The sequence below is a fragment of the Idiotropiscis lumnitzeri genome, chromosome 12, assembly GCF_059441095.1.
Source record: "Idiotropiscis lumnitzeri isolate Australia: NSW breed Sydney's pygmy pipehorse chromosome 12, RoL_Ilum_1.0, whole genome shotgun sequence".
Classification (NCBI taxonomy): Eukaryota; Metazoa; Chordata; class Actinopteri; order Syngnathiformes; family Syngnathidae; genus Idiotropiscis; species Idiotropiscis lumnitzeri.
Genome location: NC_142402.1, coordinates 4790380 through 4813993, shown reverse-complemented (window position 1 = coordinate 4813993; position 23614 = coordinate 4790380). Strand labels below are relative to the sequence as shown.

Here is a 23614-nt window from a genome sequence, read left to right as displayed (position 1 = left end):
TATCTGTCCCAATGACAATTTTTGATTAATAACATTATTTGGATGGCAGTAAACTATGTCATGTCATTATCCACACCGCTTATCCTGTACAGGGTCAGGGGAGGGAGCCTATCCAGTGGACAATGGGCAAAAGGCGCACTACACCCTGAACTGGTCGCCAGCCAGTCCCAGGGCAGACATAGACACCGTCACTGAGTGGGACCCGAACCCACGCTGCCCGCACACAGCTCGGGCGAATGTACCACGACACTATCAGTGACTAAACTGTACATATGGATAATAATTTAATATATGTGGAAGACATGTATGATTTTTTTTCATGCTCATTTGTAGGACTAGTTTCTTTATCGCATCGTACATTATTAAAGTATTTAACAATGTACTCATGTTATTTTTATCAGTCTTCATCCACAAATCTATCATAGTCCTCATCTTCTGTATGAAAAATGAACAGCTGGGTCTCCTGCCGCACGGATCATCAGATATTATGCCACCTTTTGTGAATACTCGAACAACAGTGGAAGCAGACACATTAGCTTCACAGTCGCTTGATCACACAGTGCCGATGTATGCAAATCACTAGTCAACACACTACGCTCGCGGTTTTACATCAAAACCAAAAGTATTACTCAACTGACTAGCATGCTAGCAAACAATGGAAAAAAACAAACAAGGAACAAAGAAATACAATTAACACAAAACATGTATCTCTCATGCCATTCATATCTCAAGCTCTGCAAAGCATTCTGGTAGTGCTTCATCCTCAGCCAATCATATGGCTGGTTAGAGAGATGTCATGAGTGGTGTGCTTTGGGCAGCGTCCGTTGTGCAAAGGTCAAGCTAACCTCTGATATTTCTTGCTTGCAATAACATCAATGATGAGACAGACTACGAAATCAAGAACAGCAGCCCTTTTATCCAGCTTTCTCCCACACGTACAAATTGGTCTGATGTCAACTGATTGTGGTCTCAAATCCTCACCAACAGGGGATGCTAACACACTGTGAGATGCTCACACACTTGGACAAATTTTTTGGAATTGGTCTACACATAAGGCACGCTTGCATTATAAGGCGGCCCATCCATTTTGGAGAAAAGTTTGGACTTTTGGGTGCGCCCTATATATATATATATATATATATATATATAGATTTGGGGTAGAATGTTTTTTGAAAAATGTCAAAACTGATTGGTTCAACAACTTCGGTTCAGTGTGACTCCTCTGTTTGGTCCTTTCAGAAAGTCTTTCTTTCTACCTTATTTGTCTTGGTGGGCGCTAACCCAAAATGGCAGCATGCTGGTTATGACTTCTTGACACCTCAATAAATCAATCCAACGTCAGCCGTGAGAAAGTCGGTCCATGCCGTCTGTTTGTTATAGCGCACAACGTCGTACAGTCGTAGCCGTTGTTGCGGCGTCTGAGGGGCGTGTTGGGCCGATTCAACATTTACAAGTGGGTCGGGCTGCCGGGTTAAATGAGCACTCTGATTGTCTGTTAGCTAGCGAATCAATGCACTAGACAAGCATAGGAAGTGACAAAAGCGGAATAATTGTGAAAATTTAAGCTATTTCTCAGGAACTACATTAACTTGACTCATTCTCACATCTTTTGTACGGACATAATGGCTGGCTAGAGAGAAGAGCGCGAATACAAAGTAATCATGAAAGATCATGGATGGAAGAATGATATTGAAATTGATTGAAGAATAGTGATGTATCAATTGATAAAAAATGGCTCTCAACCCCAGCTCATTCAGAAGTGGCTATAGTCTTTCACATTCCCAAAGTGATTGTCAATATGTGTTGTGAGAGATAAACAGCGAGGAGAGAACACAAACACACTGCTACGGAATGGTTTAGAAAATGATCAACAACAGTAAAATCTATTTTAACTGGGCACGTTTAAACTTAATTGGCGATACAAATGCGATACAGAAGTTCTAAGTCAGGAAGGGGGTAAAATTAGACTTAATGAAGGTACCAGTGTCTCTAATTCCACTGTTGCTGCTGAAGCTGAATGGATGGAGACTGCATTGTAGCAACATCAATCCCTCGCAAGAGAATATTCCCCAAAACAGGGCAGGTAATTTCCGCCAAAAGAAATTGGATCCGCTCCTCGATGCTGAGGCATTTGCAGTTTGTCAATGACAATCTTCAAGTTATCTAGATGCAGATTTTTTTTTTTTTGTCTTTTATTTGACATTTTGTTGAATTGTGCGTTTTGGAGTCATTTGTTTTTTCACTTCAAATTTAAAACCTTAAATTATTATAAAGTTGGATTGTAATTTTTTATTTATTTAGTTTGAATTCTTACATATTATTTCACATAGGTGTCAAACCAATTTAATCAAAAGAAATTCAAAGAGATGTTTGGGAGCTGAATATGACCAGCCAAAAGAGCCTGATCTGTAAAATGAGCTGGAATTCCCATCACTACTGTAGAATCCCATCCAAGTCGCCTCTAAAGTATGTAAGGCCCTCACGCTGTCTACACGAAGAGGGATTATGAACTTGGGATGTTTGCAAAGTGACGTGGAGTCAAATTAATCATTGTGTCAGACAATGAGAGCAGAACACCCCAGGGCTAAAAGGGAGACAAGGCCTTTCAACAAGAAGAAGAATATCCGGCTGTGTTTTGGGCTCGTTGACTTTAACTAAGGGATGTGAGAGCCATGCAGGCACCGGGAAGGTTATTTAGTGGTGTGCTCTCTCATTGCCGGGGATTCTATGTGTGATTCCAGGGAGCTACTTCCCATAAGAGCGGATAAATGGATGTTGCTGAAGGTGAGGTCGATGCCAGAATATCACACTGAGTGGCTTATTCATCAATTTCTTAGGTCATATTGGACTCTCACCAAATGTTGCATTTTCATAGCATCAACGTAGAGGACGTGTTTCGAGCCTAAATGGATTTAGGTTTTTTGACAGTAAATTTCCAAGTCACATTCTTTTTAATTCTCATGCAGATTGTGTTCATTTCACATGAAGTATGTCTTCTCTTTTCAGCCCCGCTGCCTTGGTTGTCATTATTCCACGTTTGGCTGGAGGATATAGTCGCTCTCAGTTATGGACAATATCGAGATACCTTACGGATGTGCAGCAGCACATGTTGAGGGCAGTAATCCCACAACTGCAGCAGCACACTGTAGCGATGAGGGCTGATCTGATTTATATTCAAGAACTACACTTATGGTCGAGCATAAATGATGATAATCATAAAGTTCAGGATATGTATGAGGGGTCGTGGCACTATCTGGAACAAACGAGGGCTGCCACCTGAATAACTCCAGCTTCACAACCGTTTATTAAAAACCTCCGTAAGTGACATTTTTGCTTACAACATCACCCAAGAGAGAACTGGGAGATTAAAATATACGTCTGGGCTATGCCTAATAACATGCATCCTCTCTCATGTCACGTTTTTGCTATAGTTGTTGATGAAAATTGAAATGTCTTTTGTAACACACACAGTGGACAATGATGCCACCCTGGCAACATTGATACTTATTTAGATGTGTTCATGTTATACTTTGTATGGCTTCAATAAGTCATGGCTGTAAGATGAAACTTGCACATTGTGTCACAATCTGAGTCTTAATGAGTAATGTTGTAGCCACGTTAGTTTGAAAAATAGATAAATAAGAGAGAGGTGGCACCTTTGAGACTGTTTTATTTGACATGAGCTTTCACTGATAGTTTGTCTGCTTCGTCAGGTGAAGTAAAGAGGTACAGTTAAAGAGCTTGTAATATACACAAAGGTGTTTTGATAGTGGTCTCAAAGGTGCCATCTCTGTCATATTAATCTGAATTTAGTGTTAACCACACATGGGCAAACACGAGACTAGACATAGCTTTGCAATCATGATGAATGCACTTAAGAATTGCGATTGATTCATATTTTGGACCTACACAACTCCAGATCCCAGTGAGGTTACATACACTAATTATCCACGCAATGCCTGGACTGGCCGTATGGCAGAGATGGGGTCGTATCCAAGCAGTGGTGACATGCAGAAGTAGTCTCGTTACCAAAGGAGGAGCATGTCAGTGACATCATGCAATTCCTTACCATCTTTGTAGTCAGTGTGGATGGCAACATCTTTCTACACTAAACAAGCAGTGCAGAAGTGACGCGTTCCACCCATGCTAGGCTTTCGAAAGTGAACAAGTGCAGTCACCCAGCTGAGCCGTTATACAAGGGAAAAGCACAGGCGACATGTAAGCCAATTGGCTGCACTTTGCCTTGCTTGACTGCACTTGCATGGTCATCGTTTTGTCTTCTGGTATCCTACAAATAATTGTTATTATTATTTATTGTCAGTGCAGCATATACAAACCAAATAATTGACAGTCTGCTTAAACATATCACATTTTTCAAGCTGGTTATGACTTTCATCCACTTTACTCTAATGCAGAACAACCCACATTCTGCTGTGACCCTTTTCCCCGCTATATCTAAATATTGACATTCCCTGTGCATTTCATTGGATGGTGTGCTGCAGCTTGTGCCTTTATTTGATCTCAAACCAATGACTTTAACATGCGTCTCTCTTCTGCCATCCAATCTACATGGATAAATATTTCTCTGCAATTCTTAAGGTAAAATAAAAAAGATGGCGATATAAGGCTTTGATCTAAAACTGAGCTATGGCATCCAACGCACTGGATGTTCCACATTCATGTTTAACTGCAAGGATTTCCAGTAGTAGAAGTAAATTACTGATGTACCGTGGCAGTACTTTATTCTTGTACTGTGGCATCCACATTGATAGAGTACATTTGTGTATTGTGTGTCATTGCAGGCATGGTGAATTACAGTGAAGTGTCTGGCTACCCCCTTGTGCAACGTTGGAGTCTTCGCTCTGTGCTCTACCATGTCAAACTCAATCAGTGGGTCTTGTCTCAAGGTAAACCACTCTCACCTTTTGACAGTGATTTGTCATTTGGGAAAAAAACTAAAACATTTACAAACGATTTCCTTTCCTACGCTGGCTAACCTGAATTTCTGTGTAATGCGGAATTACCGCTAAATCTCTAAATAATAATAATGCAAATCCACTTTTTATCCTTCATATAATACATTAAAATTAATTAAAATAAAAAATAATCTTCTGTGCTTACCAACACTTCTGAGAAGTGGGACCATGTGAAAAGGGTTTTTGTGCAAGCGTTCACATTACATAACAAATGAGACGATGCATATGCGTCCCGAATGAACCGCATGAAGAGACTATGTCACTCACGATGTAGTGTTTATGGAAGTAAATGTGGTCCAGCGTGCCGGGGCAATTCGATAGGAGGTAGAAATACAGTATTTTGTGGTAATGATGAGGCAAGGCTTTTCGATTAAATTTCATGGAGACGCCACGTCATTGTCCTGTGTAAAAAATTGGTGGCTGAATTATTACTATCACCATAAAAATCCAGTTTATGTTTCATGTTTCAAGTCAATACTGTTACTCAAAACAACTTTGCAGATTCGACTTCCCAGCTCCCTCACTCTCCCTCTGCCTACGCGGAGCACATTTTGGGCTCCGGATGACGTCAATGACTGATACATGCAACTTGGCTTTTTGGCTGCCTATCTAATCCAATCTATCCAATCTAGGACCACATATGAAAGTAGTCCAAGTTGGATTTGGAAAAAAAATGTAATTCACCTGTTCAAAGTGTCGTTTAAAAAAAAAAAATTAAAAAAATAATACTGGTACAGGTCGCATATGGGCCAACAAATCCAATCTGGGTCGCATTTTCCTGCAGTGTGAACATAAAATGTCGACGAGGCATGGCCGTTGTAAAGTCGGAATGTTGCAGGTGGACTACGTCGTAACCTGTAAATACTACATTTTTTCCAGTCTAAAACGTGTTCACGTTACTGTGGAGTTTTTCTGACAATTTACGTGAGGAAGAGAGGAAAATAAGTGTTTGAACACGGTGCTATATTGTGATTTCTCCCACTTAGAAATCCTGGAGGCGTCTGAAATTTTCATCGTCGGTGCATTTCTTTTGTGAGAGAGATAATCTAAAAAGAAAAATCCAGAAATCGCAATGTATGATTTTTTTTTTTTTTACAATTTATTTGTGTGATAAAACTGCAAATAAGTATTTGAACTCTTGAGAAAAAACAATGATGATATATTCGGTACATAAGCCTTTGGCTGCAATTACTGAGGTGAAACGTTTTCTATAGTTGTTCACCAGGTTTGCACACACTGCAGCAGGGATTTAGGCCCACTTCTCCTTAACGATCTTCTGTAGATCAGACAGGTTTCTGTGTTGTCCCGGAGAAACATGGCGTTTCAGCTCCGTCCAAAGATTTTCGATTGTGTTTAGGTCTCGAGAGTGGTTAAGCCATGCCGGAACCTTGATATGCTTCTTGAGGAGCCTCTCCTTATTATTATTAATTTTTGTCTTTTGGATCATTGTTATGTTGAAAGACCCAGCCACGACCCATCTTCAATGCTCCAACTGAGAGAAAGAGCTTGTTCCCCCAAATCTCACGATACATCCTCTCTTGAATACAGTGCAGTCATCCTGTCCCATGTGCCGAAAAAAATCTGCAAAGCATAATGCTACCACCCCCATGCTTCACAGTATGGAAGGTGTTCTGGGGATGGTACTCATCATTCATCTTCTTCCAAACGGTTGGTGGAATTATGACCAAAATGTTCCATTTTGGTCTCATCTAACCACAAAACATTCTCCCATGACTCCTCTATATCATCCAAATGGTCATTGCCAAACTTAAGAGGGGCCTTGACATGTGCTAGTTTAAGCAGGGGAACCTTCAGTTATCTTGCATGGAGGCTCCACTCCCATTGAGATTGACCATCATGTTAAGCTTTTTTGCTTAGCAATTTCTCCGTAGCCCTTTCAGGCCTGGTGGAGTTTATTGTTCTGTTTCTGGTGTCAGTTCTATGGTCTTGGCCATGTTACAAGTTTGAGTCTTACTGATTGTATGAGGTGGACAGGTGTCTTTATGCAGCTAATGACCTCACACAGGTGCATCTAATTCAGGATAATTTATGGAGTGGAGGTGGACCTTTAAGATGGACTAACAGGTCTTTATACTTATTTAATACTTATTTGTTGCTGTATCACACAAATAAATAGTTAAAAAACTCATACATTGTCATTTTTTCTTTTTAGAGTCTCTCTCTCTCTCTCACAGTGCATATGCACTTATGATGAAAATTTCAGACCCCTACATGATTTCTAAGTGGAAGAAATTGCAATATAGCACGCTGTACTTGTATATAAAATATAGCGCTTTGTTTACTCTGGAAAATTTGATACTCTGGGTTGTGATTCTCTGAGGGAAAGTGTAGCCCTGTTGATAAATATTTGTCATTGTTTGTTGTGTGTCACATCAAGGTGAGAGCCTCATCATAACAATGGATGATTTGTTTTATTTGGTACACTGTCAAAGTGGCATCTGTCACAGGTACCAAGTGAGCACATGGATAGCTGAGAAAGGGAAACAGAGAAAACATCATATGCACCGTTTTTTTGTTTTCAAATACATAGCTCTATAGAATGCCTTCAATGTCTCTTTTTGACATAGTATACTCTTTTTACACATACAGTACTCACAAAAAGCTGTAAGGGTTTGTGGAGGAGTGCAGAAATAGGGAAAGGCAGATTAGCGTTCAAAAAGTTTCATTGAAAGCCCAATGCATTAGGAGGTGGAGTGAAGTTCAGACAGGGTGGCAAGCAGACCGCAGGTACGGGGCTCAAGCAGACAGGCAAGGCAGTGAAGGCAACTAGTTTTGTGGTCGCTGAGTAAGACAAATAAACTATTGTATGTATCTAAATTTTCCATTTTCTGAACCGCTTCTCCTAACAAGGGTCGCGTGGGACTGAACTGGTTGCCAGCCAATCACAGGGCACACATAAACGAACAACCATCCGCGCTCACACTCTCACCTTGGGGCAATTTAGTGTGTCCGCTCAGCCTGCCATGCATGTTTTTGGAATGTGGGAAGAAACCGGAGGAAACCCACCCAGGCACGGGGAGAACTTGCAAACCACACAGGAATTTAAAAACGAGACTTCCTGGATTACCCTTAACATCACATGGTCTACTTATTATTTTAAAAAAATGTTTTTTTCTAGATTTCACTTGCAATTTTTATTAGTCACTTTGGTACATTTCTCAGATCAGAATTGAAATTACGTCCCGTGTATTCGTCTGTCGTGGTGAAGAAGGAGTTGTGCCAAAAGGTGAAGCTCTCGATTTACCTCTACCTGAGCTGTGGGTCGTGACCGAAAGAACAATACCTCGGTTACAAGCGACCGAAATGAGTTTCCTCCGCAGGATGTCGAGGCTCTCCCTCAGAGATAGGGTGAGAAGCTCGGTCATCCAAGAGGGACTCAGAGTCGAGCCACTGCTTCTCCATGATGACAGGAGCCAGATGAGGATGCTCGGGCATCTTTTAGGATGTCTCCTGGACGGCTCCCTGGACATTATCTGTCCCTATAAACGTCCCTAACTGGGTTAAGTACCCACAGATGCCCATGTCATTGACAGAAGTACGCCCAGCCTGTCTTGCGTGTGTAATCCGCCAATATACTGTGTCAGAATGTGCGGGTCAATCGGGAGCAGAGCCCACCCAACAAAACGCTTGAGGCAGAGACTTCTAAAAATATACTTTTGATCACCGTGGAGCCCATAGGTTAGTGAGGGACAACCACATTTTAATTTCTATTTATTTATTTATTCATTTTTAGCCGATTGCACATATTCTCTAATAATGACAGGACACATTACATTAGGCATAACGTCCTATGCAATCACAGCGTCACATCAAAACTAAATCACAGTTAAATGAATAGCTTACTAGCAAGTAATGAAACAACTAAAGTATAATAAATGAGAAAAGAAGAAATGTAATTGACACAAAAGTCACATTTTTCAAAAGCAATTTACATCTTTAGTGGCGCAAAGCATGCTGGCAGAATCCCCCAGCAACATTTTTTATTATTTAATTTTATCATAGTAAAATTGTTTTGAGAAATACCAATGCTGAGTTGCTCATCACTATGACATTAAAAATATAAAGAAACTGTCTGTGATCGTGTCAAGGAGTGTTTGTTGTTTTTGGTTTAGTATTTAGTTTCATGTTTTTTCCTTGTGTTTGGTGAGTCTTATCATCTTCATTGGGTCCACCTGGGTTTCGTCTACTCAAGCCCCTGTGTTAACCAATCAGGTCCTTCCAACCCTTTGTTTGTACCCCCCCCCACTCTCGTTCTTGTCCGTGCATTGTTCCTGTCAGATGTCCTTGTCAGTGTCCATGTCCGTTTTCTTCAGTCAAGTCTTTGTGTTTTGTTGCTCCTGGTTGTGTTGTACTTTCATGTTTTTTTTTTTGTTTTTTTATTTATTTATTTATTAAATACCATTTAAGTTTCCCCTGCCTCGCTCACCTGTATTTTTGGGTCCTCCTCATCCTCAACCTCCACGCCAACCAGACAGAAACAGTGACGTCATTTTTGTTTGATTGACAGCCAGTCTTATCTGCAACAGCCAATTACGGAATCACTCAAAATAACGTTTGGTACGCAGGCGTATGAGCGAAAAATACGTCAATATTTGCATGCCAGAGTCTGCAAACACCTAAGAGACCGCTAAAACCTAAGAACGCAAGCGCTTTAAAGGACGAAGATAGACGGTGGATGGAGGGCGATTATTATTATTATTAAATTTTTTTTTTTTTTTTTAATTCGGACAAAAGTGTAAGGTCAGATGGGTGCTCCTATCGCTGACAGCAGATGCGCATCGGACTGGCAAAATAGGGTAAAGTGTCCATCTCTGCGGATATGTATATCATTTTATTTTCCTTGTGTGTTCACTGGCAGCCTGTCATATTCCAAAGCTTTGTTTCAGAATGGCACCAATATATTCTGACAGTGTGTGCCTTGCACACCTCATAAGCTCAGGGAACTGCTGATAGGTATTTAATCAAGCAAAGGTCCCTTTTGTCTCGCTCTTGGCTATTGCTGTCATTTGTACTGAACTTTGCCAGGATGATTTTTTATTTCATGGAAATATATATGATTTTCCCTCATGTTCCTGACTAATGGAACAATTCTATATATACATGCATGAAATGCAAATGTGCCACCCAAATAGTATAGTTTCCATTCTAGCTACTAATTTAATACATTGATAATGATGACGGTGTTTCTTATAGGTTGTGCCTCCGCGGGAACATCCACTATTTGTTCATATTGGTGTCACTCTCTGCCCTTCTCTGTTTCTGTCTCTTCCCACTTTCGCTCATCATATTTCAATAGCCACCAGAGGGGTAAAGATTACAGGGGCTTTACATTTGAAAGTAAAAGGACCATTGCTCAGCCACATAAAACTCTGTCTCTCACTTCAGTGGATGCCTAATTTAATTTTAGAGGGGAAATAAGAGCAGGCGCTGTGTGTAAGTTGAGTTATTAACATCATGTCTCCAGGAAATGATTGTGATTAACCGCTATTGCACTTTTGCTTTTCATTATTTGGTGAGGTAGGGCTCTGTAAAGCCCTCTACACCCCAATTCGACGTCGGGCGTCGTGGCCAAATGTCGCGTCAGCCGAAAAGTTGGCACGTCGGACCATAAAATGAGCGAAGAACAAATTGCAAATGCCGGCGCAGACTCCAACAACTCCGGACGTTCTGCGCATGCGTGAGAAGTAGTACCACTCCATGCCATCAGAGGCGATAGTCAATACGTAACCTTTTGACGTCAATGTCCAATAACGGCGGTCTTGAAGGAATGTGGTTAATTCGTCTTTGCACTCTTCTGTCCAGCTAGCCGTTATTTCCAAAGAGGAGATGTGAAAAGTGAGTGAAGTTGATTTAGTTCTTGAGAAATAGCTTCAAATGTCACCGTTTGTCCGCTTTCGTCACTTCCCATACTTGTCTAGTGCAATGGTTCGCTAGCTGACAGCCAATCACAATGCTCATTTGTCCTGGAAACCTATTTCACACGTTGAATTGGCCGAACGTGCCCCTCAGACACCCCAACAATGGCTCCAACTTTCCGACGTTGCTCGCTAAACAGACGGCCGATGTCGGATTGGTGTGTTGAAGCTTTAAGACTGAGCACATGGCAATATTGTTCGATTGAAATATGTGTTAGATTCAACATACATACATCTATTTTTTGTATGCATGTCCTCATCAGTGATGCGGATTTTAGGGTTGTAATAATATTGGAATTGTCATTGTATTATGGTTAGATTTTGTTATCTTTAGTTTTTCATATTTTTTTCTTTTTAAGTTTTGTTTTTAGTTGATATATTAGTTTCTTGTGTTTTAATTGTGTATTTTTTGTGTGCAAGATTAAAAAAAAAACATCACGGAAAGTATTGTCTAGTAATAAACTAAAGAAAAGTTGTTGTTTTTTTTTTTATTTTTAAAACAACAGGTATCAGGTAATGTATTAGTGTCCACAAACTTTGAAGTACAATAAGTGCTGTGCATACTACTTTGAAAGTGAGATGAATGAATAATTAAATAAACTTAAGTTGGTCTCCCTTTCTTTCTTTCTTTGCCAACTTTGAAAGTGGATTGGTGGCTCGAATTCCTGTTGACAAATATTCCACACATGACACTAAAAGCCACTTGCACACTTTTTATTTTTTTTTGTAGTATGTGTGACTCATAGTCAAATTGGATAGATAGATGCAAAATAGTGAATCCAGATCCATTCTAAGCTTTTTTATTAACCGTAAAGTTTTGAAATGGATACAGTATACTGAGAAAAATATTCTTAACCATGCGCGCCTTTTCGTTCCTGATAGTAAAACAAATGCAAAATGGTGGCCAATAGTGGTATCGGCCGCCGTTGTGAGTAGCCCATACCTGGAAAAAAGGCTGGTTATGGACCAATAGCGATAGCTGGTACCGGTACGCGCTTATCTCTAATAAATACAGTATTTTGTGAACCATGGCTTCGGGAGCACGCAACGTTTCTTTCACCACCCCACACCTTTAATAACACACCTGCAACAACATGTTAATTGATACTTTTAGTAGGGCATTTTTGATTTCCATAAACGTTTTGGTTGCTGTCATATTGAGAATTTATAAAGTTGATGAGATTGACTTTTTCTCCTTCACATCAACAGAAGAAAAATAAAATAAAATTAATCGAATTGACATTGTGTAGGAACAGATGTGGGTGGATGGCCAGCTAACATAAAAAAATGAATATGTAACAGGAAGACAAAAAGAAGCCTCTTCTACTGATAGATGTAAAACTCCAATCCAAATGATATTTCAACTGTATATTTCATTTTAATTGTATTGAAATTATCATTCTCATTTTCTTGCTAGCATTCAGCTCAGCCATCCATTCACTGGACGGGGCAACGCAGCGGGGCGACTTTGTATCCATCCTGAAGGAGTTTGGGAACCACTATGTGCAGGAGGCCATGTACGGGTTCCAAGAGTCTTGTACTATTTGGTACCCCAACAAACAGGTTCAGAGACAACTGTGGCTTGAGTACCAGGACATCAGCAAAGGTAGGTCTGTACACACAATGTGCTTTGTGGATGAAGACCGCTATGTGCTTTTGTGACTGTGTATTAACATCGATGAACACAAGCTAAAATCCTGCAGTCATTCACGGATTTTGACTGCCAGTTTGTGTTACAATATAATTGACAGTGAGTGTCAGCATGAATTGAATTAACATTATACAATATTCGGTGTTGTTAATTATTTATGTTATGTTGGCGAAGGAGCACGGTGCAGTTTTCTGTGCTTCTGTCTCAAACATGGAGAGAAATGAGGGCTCATGGATGGCTTTAGGAATTGGATTCCTGGTGGTGGGAGCAGCAATGGCGAAGGTTCTCTCCCACCACCATTTGTGTTTGGTCCTGATGGGAGGGGACAGAAGGTTAATAAGGCTTTGGTGAAGCAGAGGTGTGCTCTGTCAAGTAGGATAGAGTCCGGGTATGGAGGGCTTGGTAAGGTGTAGAATTTTGAAGAATGCATTTTTAACAGTCAAGTCAAATGATAGCTTGTGTATTAAAAATAAAATCAAGTCATCCTTTTTGACATTAACAAAAAATGTTTTTATATTTAAAACTGCGTCTTTATGGATTACCCATCACATAAATGGTCTTTTGTTTTTATTTAAAAAATATATATAGTCGTTCTAGATTTCACTCACAGTTTTTCTCAGTCACTTTGGTACATTTCTCAGTTCAGAATTGAAATTACGGACCCTGTATCAGCTGTCGTGGCAAAGATGGAACTGAGCAAAAAGGTGAGGTTCTCGACTTTCCGGTCAATTTACGTTCCTACCCTCACTTGTGGTCACGAGCTGTGGGTCGTGACCGAAAGAACAAGATCTTTGTTACAAGCGGCCGTAATGAGTTTCCTCCGCAGGGTGTCCGGGCTCTCCCTTAGAGAAAGGGTGAGAAGCTCGGTCATCCGAGAGAGACTCAAAGTCGAACCACTGCTCCTCCGCGATGAGAGGAGCCAGATGAGGTGGCTCAAGCATCTTATTAGGATGCCTCCTGGACGCCTCCCTGGTGAGGTGTTCCAAGTATGTCCTACCGGCAGGAGTCCCCGGGACGACCCAGGACTCGCTGGAGAGACTATGTTTTCCGGCTGGCCTGGGAACACCTGGGCATCCCTCCACCAGATTTGCAAGACATGGCTGGGGAGAGGGAAGTCTGGACTTCCCTGTTGAAGCTGCTGCCTCTGCGACCCAATCTCGCCAGATAATGGATGGAGAATTTAAATTAACAAAACAGTAAGCACATTTTTCAAAACAAATTCATACTAATAGCAAAACATCAAGGTTACCATACAAAATAAATTTTCTATCTCAGAATGCTTAGTATGCCTCTCACTGAACATGTCAGTGCCAGAGGAGTGACAAGTCTTTGCGGCATTGTGTCCAGATACGATGATTGCTTAATGTTGTCAATATAACGAAACAAATTTGGGATTCTTGATTGAAAGTTCCACTTTTTTTTATGAGAAAGATTGATTGCAAAAGACTGGGTGAGATTTGTATTTCACTTTTACAGTTTACACTGTAATTTGTTGACAAACCATCACATTGTGATACAGTCAGAAAACAACTAAAAATATTTTAAAAATGTGAACATAGTTTCCTTAGGTAAACATACATACAGTTACAGTGCAGTCTTCCGACTTTTCTTTATTTTCTTTAATTGCTATGAGTCATTTCAGAAAACTGGTTTATCTTCGGTTGGTCTAATGTTTCACACATTTCCCTTCGTTAGAAACAATTCATCAGCAACTTTGATCCCAGAATTTATTTCAACACATTTACATGGATGTGCCAAAACATTTGCAACTTGTTAAAGTAACACGATTCAATTCTGATCTTAGATATGTACCAAAGCAAATGGAAAAAAAAAAAAACTGTTACATATTGTTTATATACATACAATAAAGGCAGTTTTTTCTGACCTAACATATAACACATAATTGTTTATACTCTACTGGTAAAGCTTAACATTTATAATATCCATTATTTATACAAATTCACATACACGCTAAACTGGACTTGCTCCGGAAGGAAAATGAAGATGCTTCTGTTCTTTTACCGAGCACAGTCTACATTCTGTCACCAAATTAGTTGGTGTGTCGGGGGTGTGGCCGCTCAGTGCGCTGGAATGTCCAGAGAGGCGCATTGCGGTCCAAACACGCGAGGCCAAACTTATGCCAGCACCAAAAAAGTTGCGGCCAGTTATGCGCCAAGCGCATAAGCGCCAACCACTAGAATATGGCCTTAAATCTTCAGAGGCTACTTTTAATCAGACTACTACATCATATCTAATAATGTGTGAGATTACTAGTGACTATAAATGGCAACCAATATTGGGCAACACTCTACCTAGTCATATATTACCGGCATCACTGTGATTAATAAATTAACATTGATCTGATTGTCTAATAATAAATGATATACTTGTTTTTTTTATTCTCATAAAATTCTGCTTATGTATGAAACTCGTGCAATACTACAATATACAATATAAAGTATTTCTATATAGACTAAAAGTTATCTCTTTTGAAGCAATGTGAATGTAACACATTTTACTGAAGTGGGATGCATATGCAAAATATTCTCGCAAAATAATAGCAAGTAATGACACCCACAATCAGAAATCTTTCGAGCAAATGGTTTTTTTGTATGTCTTCCAGCAGCTTCACCTTACTGACACCAGACCTCTCAGATGTTGCCATTGTGTGCAGCAGTCATTTATATCATGTTCACATTTCCAAGGACATGATCGTTGTGCTGCTCTGTCTTGCCTGACAGACGAGAAGTGCCACACTCTTCTTTTTAAAACACTTCTAATCCACCAAACATTTCACCGTGATAAATAAAAAGCACATTTTCCCTTTTCGCCCTTTTTGTAGGCTTTGCGGACGGCACGGTTTCAAGGTTTGATACAATGTATACATGACGAAGTAGCAAGGGGTTTCTTTGGAGTAATCCTAAGCTTTTCTGAATCATAGATGTACCAATTTAAAGTCCAATGAAAACTTATTGCAAATATACGATAGACATTGTATTGTTTTATGCTTATGAATACTTGTGAGTGTAGTCATTTGAGGGTTTCGTCAGGGCTCGTAAAAGGTTGCAAAGAATTTTGTACTTGTGCCGTGCTGTTTTTTGTTTGTTTGACATTAAAAATTGTCTGCAACTGTTTGCAACATTTTAGGAATCCTGACTTTAAGTGATGTATACAAACAATTAACTTTTGCACACATTTTTGTAAATGTTTGCGAAAAACAAATGGCGACTATCAGATACTATTTGGGACAGTAGTGTATTGCCAAGATTAGCAACTATTTGCTTCCACTTTGCCACTGTTTGGGAATCTTTGCGACCTTTTGACTTTTTCTTTGAGAAGTCAACATTCGATTTCAACAGTCCACAGTGGAATCTTTCTTTATATGTTGCGACATAAATGACTCATGACCACAGGTGCACATAGGTGGTGTGCCGGTGCGCATGAGCACTGCAAATTCAATAATGCACTCCAGTTCACGTTTGTCAACGTGGTTTTGCGTACTAGAATCATGCAGCTCAGTCAGTGATCTTGACTGGCTCTGCAGCCACCTTTCAAAGTCAGCCGCCAAAACAATTGCTTCTGAGAGCCAACTTCAAAATAAAAGCTAAGTTAAGCTATCTACAGTTGACACTCGCAGTGTAGTACATGAACGACCATTGTTGTGGCGGCGTGGGTGACTCTATTATAAGTACATTCGCCGTAAGAGAGAGTGGCCAAACACGTCATAGAGAGCGACCAGTGAGATTGTTATCTCCGTGTAGCTCCAACGGTCCGTCGAAGTATATCCGTGTGGTCTGCTGTGCAAAAAAAAGATTGGCCACTGTGACTGTCACACTGTTGTAGAAAAGTGTGCTAAGCTAACTAGCGGTTTGCACAGTCCCGTATTGCATGTCAGAGGTGGGCAATTATTATTTCGAACTGGCCATACTACTCCACTCAATTAGCAGTGTCAAATATTAACTGAATGAATTTGTATAAAACAATAATAAGACATTTCTACACATATTAATAATGAACCTTGCCCAGATATGTTAAAGTTCATCCATGAGGTGTGGGTCACTTTAGGGACACAATTGGTACACACACCAGACATACTGAGGTCGCCATTGAGATATAATGTGAATAATTACACGCGAAAATTGGCTTTCCCCCAAAAATCCGAATTGAGCATGAAGCCCTGAATTCTTAACATAGCCATATTTACTAGAATGAGAGCCTTTACACACCTTTGTTTCTAAAATAATGTTGTTGGACAAATCTCTCCCAGGCTAGAACTAAGACTATGCAAACCTAACTAATACTATTTGATTAGACATTATAATCAAACACTATGTCTCTATTAAATAATAATGTTTTTTTTTTTTTGTTATCACATTGGTACTGAGTTGCTTATAATCATGGGCGGTAGCACGATGGCCTCAAAGTTCCGAAGTACAGATTTTGATCTGGAGTTTGCATGTTCTTCGCATGCCTGGGTGGGTGTTCTCCAGGTATTCCGGTTTCCTCACACCTTCCAAAAACATGATGGTAGCTTGATTGCACACCCTGAATTGTCCCTAGGTGTGTTTGAGAGGACTGTCCGTTGTTCGTCTTTGTGTGCCCTGCGACTGGTTGGCCACCAGTCCAGGGTGTACCCCGCATACGGCCCCAAGACAGCTGGGATTGGCTCCAGCATACCGGCGACCCTCGTGAGGAGAAGCAGCTTAGGAAATGGATGGATGCATGTTATATTAATATAGTACAACACGCCAATAGTCTTTTTCATAAAAATTTCCTAGACTCTGTCTGTTCTCAATCAATGAAGTTTTTCTTATTTTTATTTTTTTGTATGGTTACATTATGTATCGCATTTTCCGGACTATAAGGCACATTTTTTTTCATGGGTTTGCTGGTCCTGCGACTTGTACTCTGAAGCGACATACATGGAGAAAAAAAAAGGAATTTCACAGACAGCCACGGGAGGGTATGCTAGTCTTATGCACCTATATTATATATTGCATGCTCCTTACAAAGATATGAAAAAAAAAATACTTCTCCGACAGCCACGAGAGGGCATTCTCGACTCATGTACCAATATCTTCGACTCCTTACCAAGACAACTGAAAGCTATTTAACACAAATGGCCCTCAATAGAATCATATTTTGCAGACTACAAAACTGCAAGTAGTGACATTTTCAGCCGAATAACGTAATCTAGGAGCAGAGAGAACGTTTGGAGTGAATGAGAAACTTGTTACAGACTGGCGAAAAGGGAAAAGGCTACTTTTCCTGCAATGAAGAAAAAAAAATTACAGAACGCTTTGATGGCCCCAGCAAGTGGAATGAGTTGGCCAGTGGTTACTTAAACAACGCGGTGCGAGTGAGTCTTTTCAACAGTGCAGTTACAGTACGTCTTCTCGTTCAGGTATGGATATCAAGGACTTTGCAGGAGCACCTTCTTAGTGCTTCCGCTTCATGCAACGCAACTACCTCTCAATCAAAGCACAGAAAGCAGCGTCCCAAAAACATTAACATGAACAATGGACAACTTTTCTGGTCATATTTATATTTTGTTTAGCTAAGTAACATTCTTTGTGTTAGCATATCTTATATCTATTCAGTCAGTTCTCGATTCTATTATCAATGCTATAACTCGCCTCCCAAGATGAAATGTCTGTTTTTGATCTGATATTTTGTAAAATAAATCACCCGTAAAAATTTTTATTTATACTCCTGTGTCACTTGTAGTCCGGAAAATCCGGTATGTCTATAATTAACGCCACACGTGATTTGAAGGACAAGATGTGAATTTAATCAAAGTCCAGATTCCTCCGCTTTGTTTGAGTGGATTCTCATAAATCTGACATGTACCATTTTGCAAGTAATTTTATGCATCTGCTTTCTGGGGGGGACTCAAAAATATTTGGCCAAATTGCATCCATCTATCCCTTCTCTGTACTCCTTATCCTCATTAGGTTTGCAGATGTACTGGAGCCTATCCCAGCTGACTTTGGACGAAAGGCAGAATACTCCCTGAAGTTGTCGCCAGCCAATCCCAGTGGCCAAAATAAATACTTGTAAATATTACCATACTTGTGAACCGTGTCCATGGGAATATTCCTGAGTTTCCCTTATGGACACGCTTTGCCAAGCTTCTTCCGCCGTCTTCTTTATTTGAAGGTGAAGATCATAAGACGTATGCCACTGGATGAATACATCAGGAACAAAGAGCACTTATGAACTACTGCCAAGCACGTACAACAGGTCCAATTAAAACCTAGCTTTTAGTTACAAAACATTTGTCAAGATTGTGATGGTGTGTAATTGTGATGCCATTTAGTGTACTGGGATTAATAAACAGTCCATTACTAATCGTATAATCCACACTCTAAAAATAATTGGGTCAAAAATAACCCCATTTTGGTTAAAAAATGGACCGATTCACAAACTGGGTGAATTTGACTCACCAACTTGTGTTGTTCTGTAGAAAGAAGCCCAATTATTTTGGGGGTTTTCATATAAAATGTATCTATTTCCTGGGTTGATTGAAAGTTGGGTTTAAATTGAGCCAAGTATTGATCCATTTTTGACCCCGAATTGGGTTACTTTTGACCCAAGTATTTTTAGAATACATTTTCTGCACCGTTTTTAATTTTTTCTGACATACACTGTCTTTTATTAACATTGATTCAGGGCCACATTTAAGTGCAATAGAAGCATGTCAGGGAGAAAGTCAAACATCTTTCAGTCAAAAGTGGGCTATCTGTTTTCAGGAAAATAATTAGATTTCAAAGGGAAAGTGTTGAAATCAGAGTCATATTTCTTAATCCCCTTCTGGCATTGTACAAACGTCCTGGCCTTTTGGAAGGAGTAATGAGCTCGCTGGAGAGTTTGATGATCCATGTCCTCAGCCTTTGCTCCAAATATGAGAACTGCATGACTGCTGCTTCCTTTTGTATTCAGTGATGGGCAGGCTGACCATTTCTTCTTCTTCTTCTTCTTTCTTTTGTGAAGTTTTTATTTGGCTGATAAATATGCAATACTCTCAATAATTAGTAGTATAGAACTATTGTTTTTTTTTTTCAAGCCACATAACACTGAAAATGACGTCAAGAGCTCTTTTTTAGTTTCATCTCTTTTTCTTGTCACTGAAGAGCTCTGAAGCAGTGTATATCTGGGATGTAAGATTCAGGCTTCTCATTCACATATCAAAAAAGCGCATGAGCCGCTGGTGAACATAACAGAAGCTTTTGTGAATTCCCATGAATGCACAATGGCAGTGTGACCTAAATGAACCGCAATCTCAGGAGAGAACATAACTTTAATTCAAAATGTATAAATCGGGGACCAAGTAACTATGAAGCTTTATGTAGTAAGGCATGTTTTTTTTCTTTCATTCGTATTAGGATGTGTTGCAGTTGCTGCCAGTGTTTTTATTTAAATATAGTAGTTATGTGTCAACTCATGTGCTCCCTCTATGGTGGCAAAGAGACCTGACTGTGTGAATTTTTTGAATATCAGAAAGACAGTAACTGCTAAACTGATGGAAAAGATGGGCGGGATGTGGTTCGGGTTTTCACCACGGGGCAACCAAAATCTTCGAATCAGATCATTGTATGATGCAAACTGTGCAATATCTTGGAATAAGATTAATGTTTTTTAGTTCGTACAGGGGTGCCCAACCTTTTCTGACCCAAGATCCATTTTTCAAGCAGCCTACCTCCTGGAGGAGAGATTGCTGCGGATGCGCATATGTGTAACCAGTGTCATTTTATTGTTGGCGCGTCAACCCAACTCGTGACTCAAACCCACGCCGCCATCATGTCACCATATCAAATGAACACACGCAGGAACAGCTGTGACTTGGAACAACCATCACAATCATATGCAGAACAAACAAACTTCACTCAAAAAGATCCATGAATCTTATTTAATCGCAGTAATCACATGTACAAAGTACTTGTTAGGGCAGCAAAGTGGCACAAACAATTATCAGCTGCTAACTCAAAGAAATAAGAGTTGGGCTTTTATGTGCTAATGCTAGTGTGGTATCTCGGTTTGCTCGTCTGTGTGAACTTTTCATTGGACACTGGCCTCGTCCCATGTCCCAAAAACGCGTGCTTAATTAAAAACTAAATCACCCGTATGTATTACTGTATTAAAGAGTGTTTAGAGAGAATCGATACATTTCTGTTTGCAGGTTAACATCGCTGTGATTGACATGTGATCAGTGCAGGGTTTAACGTACCTCTCACCTGGGATAGGCTCCAGATTCCCAGTGACCTTGAACAGGATAAGCAGTATGGATAGATGGATGACTGAATTTGTCACCATCTCTGTATGCATCTTTCTTACTTTCTATCTCAAAAGAAATGCTGACCTCGTTTTCCAACCTCTGCTGCACCAAGTCACTTGTCAGCTGTTTACCAACCTGCAACACAATGGCGCGTGCGGGTATGTAGGTGTGATGACACTGCTGGCAGCCATGGAAAAAAGCTGTCTTATTTTTTTTTTTCTTTAGGCATGTAATTTTAACAAAGAAATCTTGCTTCAGGAGTTTGTGAGCAATGGGGTGAACCAAAAAAGACACATCATCTATTTAGCTAAGATTAGCAGCACCTGTCTTGTTTGTTTACTATTAGGAAAACATTCGAGATTCTCGTTTAATAGTTTGCTTTTTACACTGTAAATTAGCCACGGTAGCATTCCTTGATTGGTTGAAACGAGAGGTGTTAAATTTCTTTGGATTGGAAATATGGTTGTGTTTAAATTTAACAATGCTTACCACCCATTTATGTTGCTTCATTCATCAAAGCAAGTGAAGGTAGGTGTAAGTAATTAATCCCCAAAAATTCCCATGATTAATTGTGATTAATCACATTTTTCAATATTTTTTTGGAAGCGGGTATTTACTTGAATGACATATTAGAATTAATGCAAAATCACCAAATATGAAGTATATTTATTTGTTCTAATACCTTTCTTTGATTCTTGAATATAATCTAAATGGAGAGATCCTTACAGGCATTTCTCAAAACTGCCCACAAGCACCACACTCCAACAGTGTTGGTTTGCAAGGCCCAGTGGTAACTTGAACAAGGTCTTTTATTCTGAGATGTACTAAAGATGCACAGCTAATATGTTACACTATTTGCAAAGTATGCAAATTATTTTTTTAAGTAAATCAAACTAAGTTAACTGAGTTAAAAAAAAAGATTTATTCCCCGAGTTGACACTTTAATTTTGACAGCCCTAATTAATCAATATTATATCAATTCATTCCTCAAGGCAAGCGTAGTTAAGGCAGAACTTTTTTTTCATGCAACATGAGTACACTTGACCAGTTATAAAGTGATTAAAAGCGATGTACTGAAGTGAGCACGTAAGTGGCTATTAAATGGCAGCAGCAGGGAAGATCTGGGTTGGATGTATTCGGTGGTAGGGTGGGGGTGGGGGCCGTAGTTTTCGGATTGTCATTTTGCCTTGAGAAGGCAGGGTGATAAATGTCTTCTCCTTTCTCAGTTCCCAGGGAATTCCTACAAAGGAGCAGTCTTATACCTCGAAAGAATCTTTTTTTGCAAGTGTTCATTTATGCATAGTGTCAAACTTTAGCACGTTTTGCTCTTCTTTTATCAAGAAGAAATTGTTCTTAATTTTAATTTCTGTCAGAGATTCGGAATTACAGTACAAGAAAACCAGTCCTCCCATAAGCCCTGAATAGACTCACCATTTTTAGTTTAAAAATAGTAAATGAAAATTATGGACAGACACTCAGTGACCCATCAAGAAAATCTATTTTCTATCACACCTGTCCTCATTTGGGTCATAGATAAGTGGAGCCTGCCAGCTGACTTTGGGCAAGAGATTGATGATGTCATCTGACTAAAAAATAACCCCTGTTGTTAAATGTGTGATAAATTGGCGTTGTGCGTTGGTATATATGTAGAATATGTTGTTGCAAATACTTTTTGAGTTCCAAATGGCATGAAAACGTTTCACTTTTCAAAGACGAGGACATTGTTCCTCCTGTCCTCATTGCTATGTTCAACGTCAACTCGGGTTTGTGTTTTCACACATTTCCCAGCGACCCAAAACCATAAAGGAGATGGAAAGTTGATATTTGACAAGACAGTTTCATTATTACACCTCATATTAAAGTCGGCGGTGGTCGAAGCTTCTTCCCCCTCTCAGCTCCGCCGCTGCTTAGCTCCAGCTGAGCCAGTCACTTCTTTTCCAGAAACTCGAGCTGGGAGCATATTGATACTGCCAGTGTGGTTGTCATTATGATTTTATTATTTATGATGTATAATGTTTTCATAACCCCTCTTTCATTGTTGCTTTATCATACAACGAACATAATGACTTACAGCTACAATTTGTTTTAAAAAAGTTAGTTTGAAAAATTTATGCAAGTTTCGGTAGACAATGAAACTGCAAATGGCTCATTAAATCAGTTACGGATGCTTCAATCTCTGTTAGTGAGATTACAGAGGCAATTCTAAAGATAATTTCTTTCATAACTAATCCCAACACAGTCAATTTTGGCAAGTTTGACTCTTGTCATTGTTGTCATTATGCTTTTAGAAGTTACCATGCCACTTTGCACCAACTGTGGACATGACATGACGCATTCATATAGTCCATTATGTATATAGCTTGTGAAAACTCAAAATAAAAAAAAAGAATCCCCCAAAATTTGAATTTAAAGTCAGCTGGGATCGACTCCAGCTCACCTATGACATTAATGAGGACGAGCGCAATCGGAAATTGAAAATTTTAGATGCCTTACGTGATAGAAATATAAATGTTGGAACTTTCATCATGCAAAAAAAGTGCTTGTGAACTATAACAGATAGGTGCTGATAGTTACAAAGAGAAGAAGTTTGCAATAGAACTTAACACTTTGAAATCTAGGAAAGCTTGAAAGAAACGTAACTAAATAAAATAGATACTGAATTATTTTTTCAATTTTTTTAAGCAGTAGTATTTTCAGATATATTTTCAAAAAATTGTTCCTTCTTATTCTGTACATAATCCTATCTAAAAATACTTCCGGTTAACAACACATACAG

General features: G+C 39.5%; 1 protein-coding gene across 4 annotated transcripts in view; it reads left to right on the top strand.

Moving 5' to 3' along the window:
• The window catches only part of astn1 (astrotactin 1), a 324631-nt gene that overhangs the window by 164302 nt on the left and 136715 nt on the right, over nt 1-23614 (top strand). For all 4 annotated transcript variants that reach the window (XM_088310602.1, XM_088310600.1, XM_088310601.1 and 1 more), the window contains exons 16-17: nt 4803-4907; nt 12330-12518. In XM_088310602.1, the coding sequence (XP_088166728.1) occupies nt 4803-4907; nt 12330-12518 (294 nt within the window). The remainder of the gene's footprint in view (nt 1-4802; nt 4908-12329; nt 12519-23614) is intronic.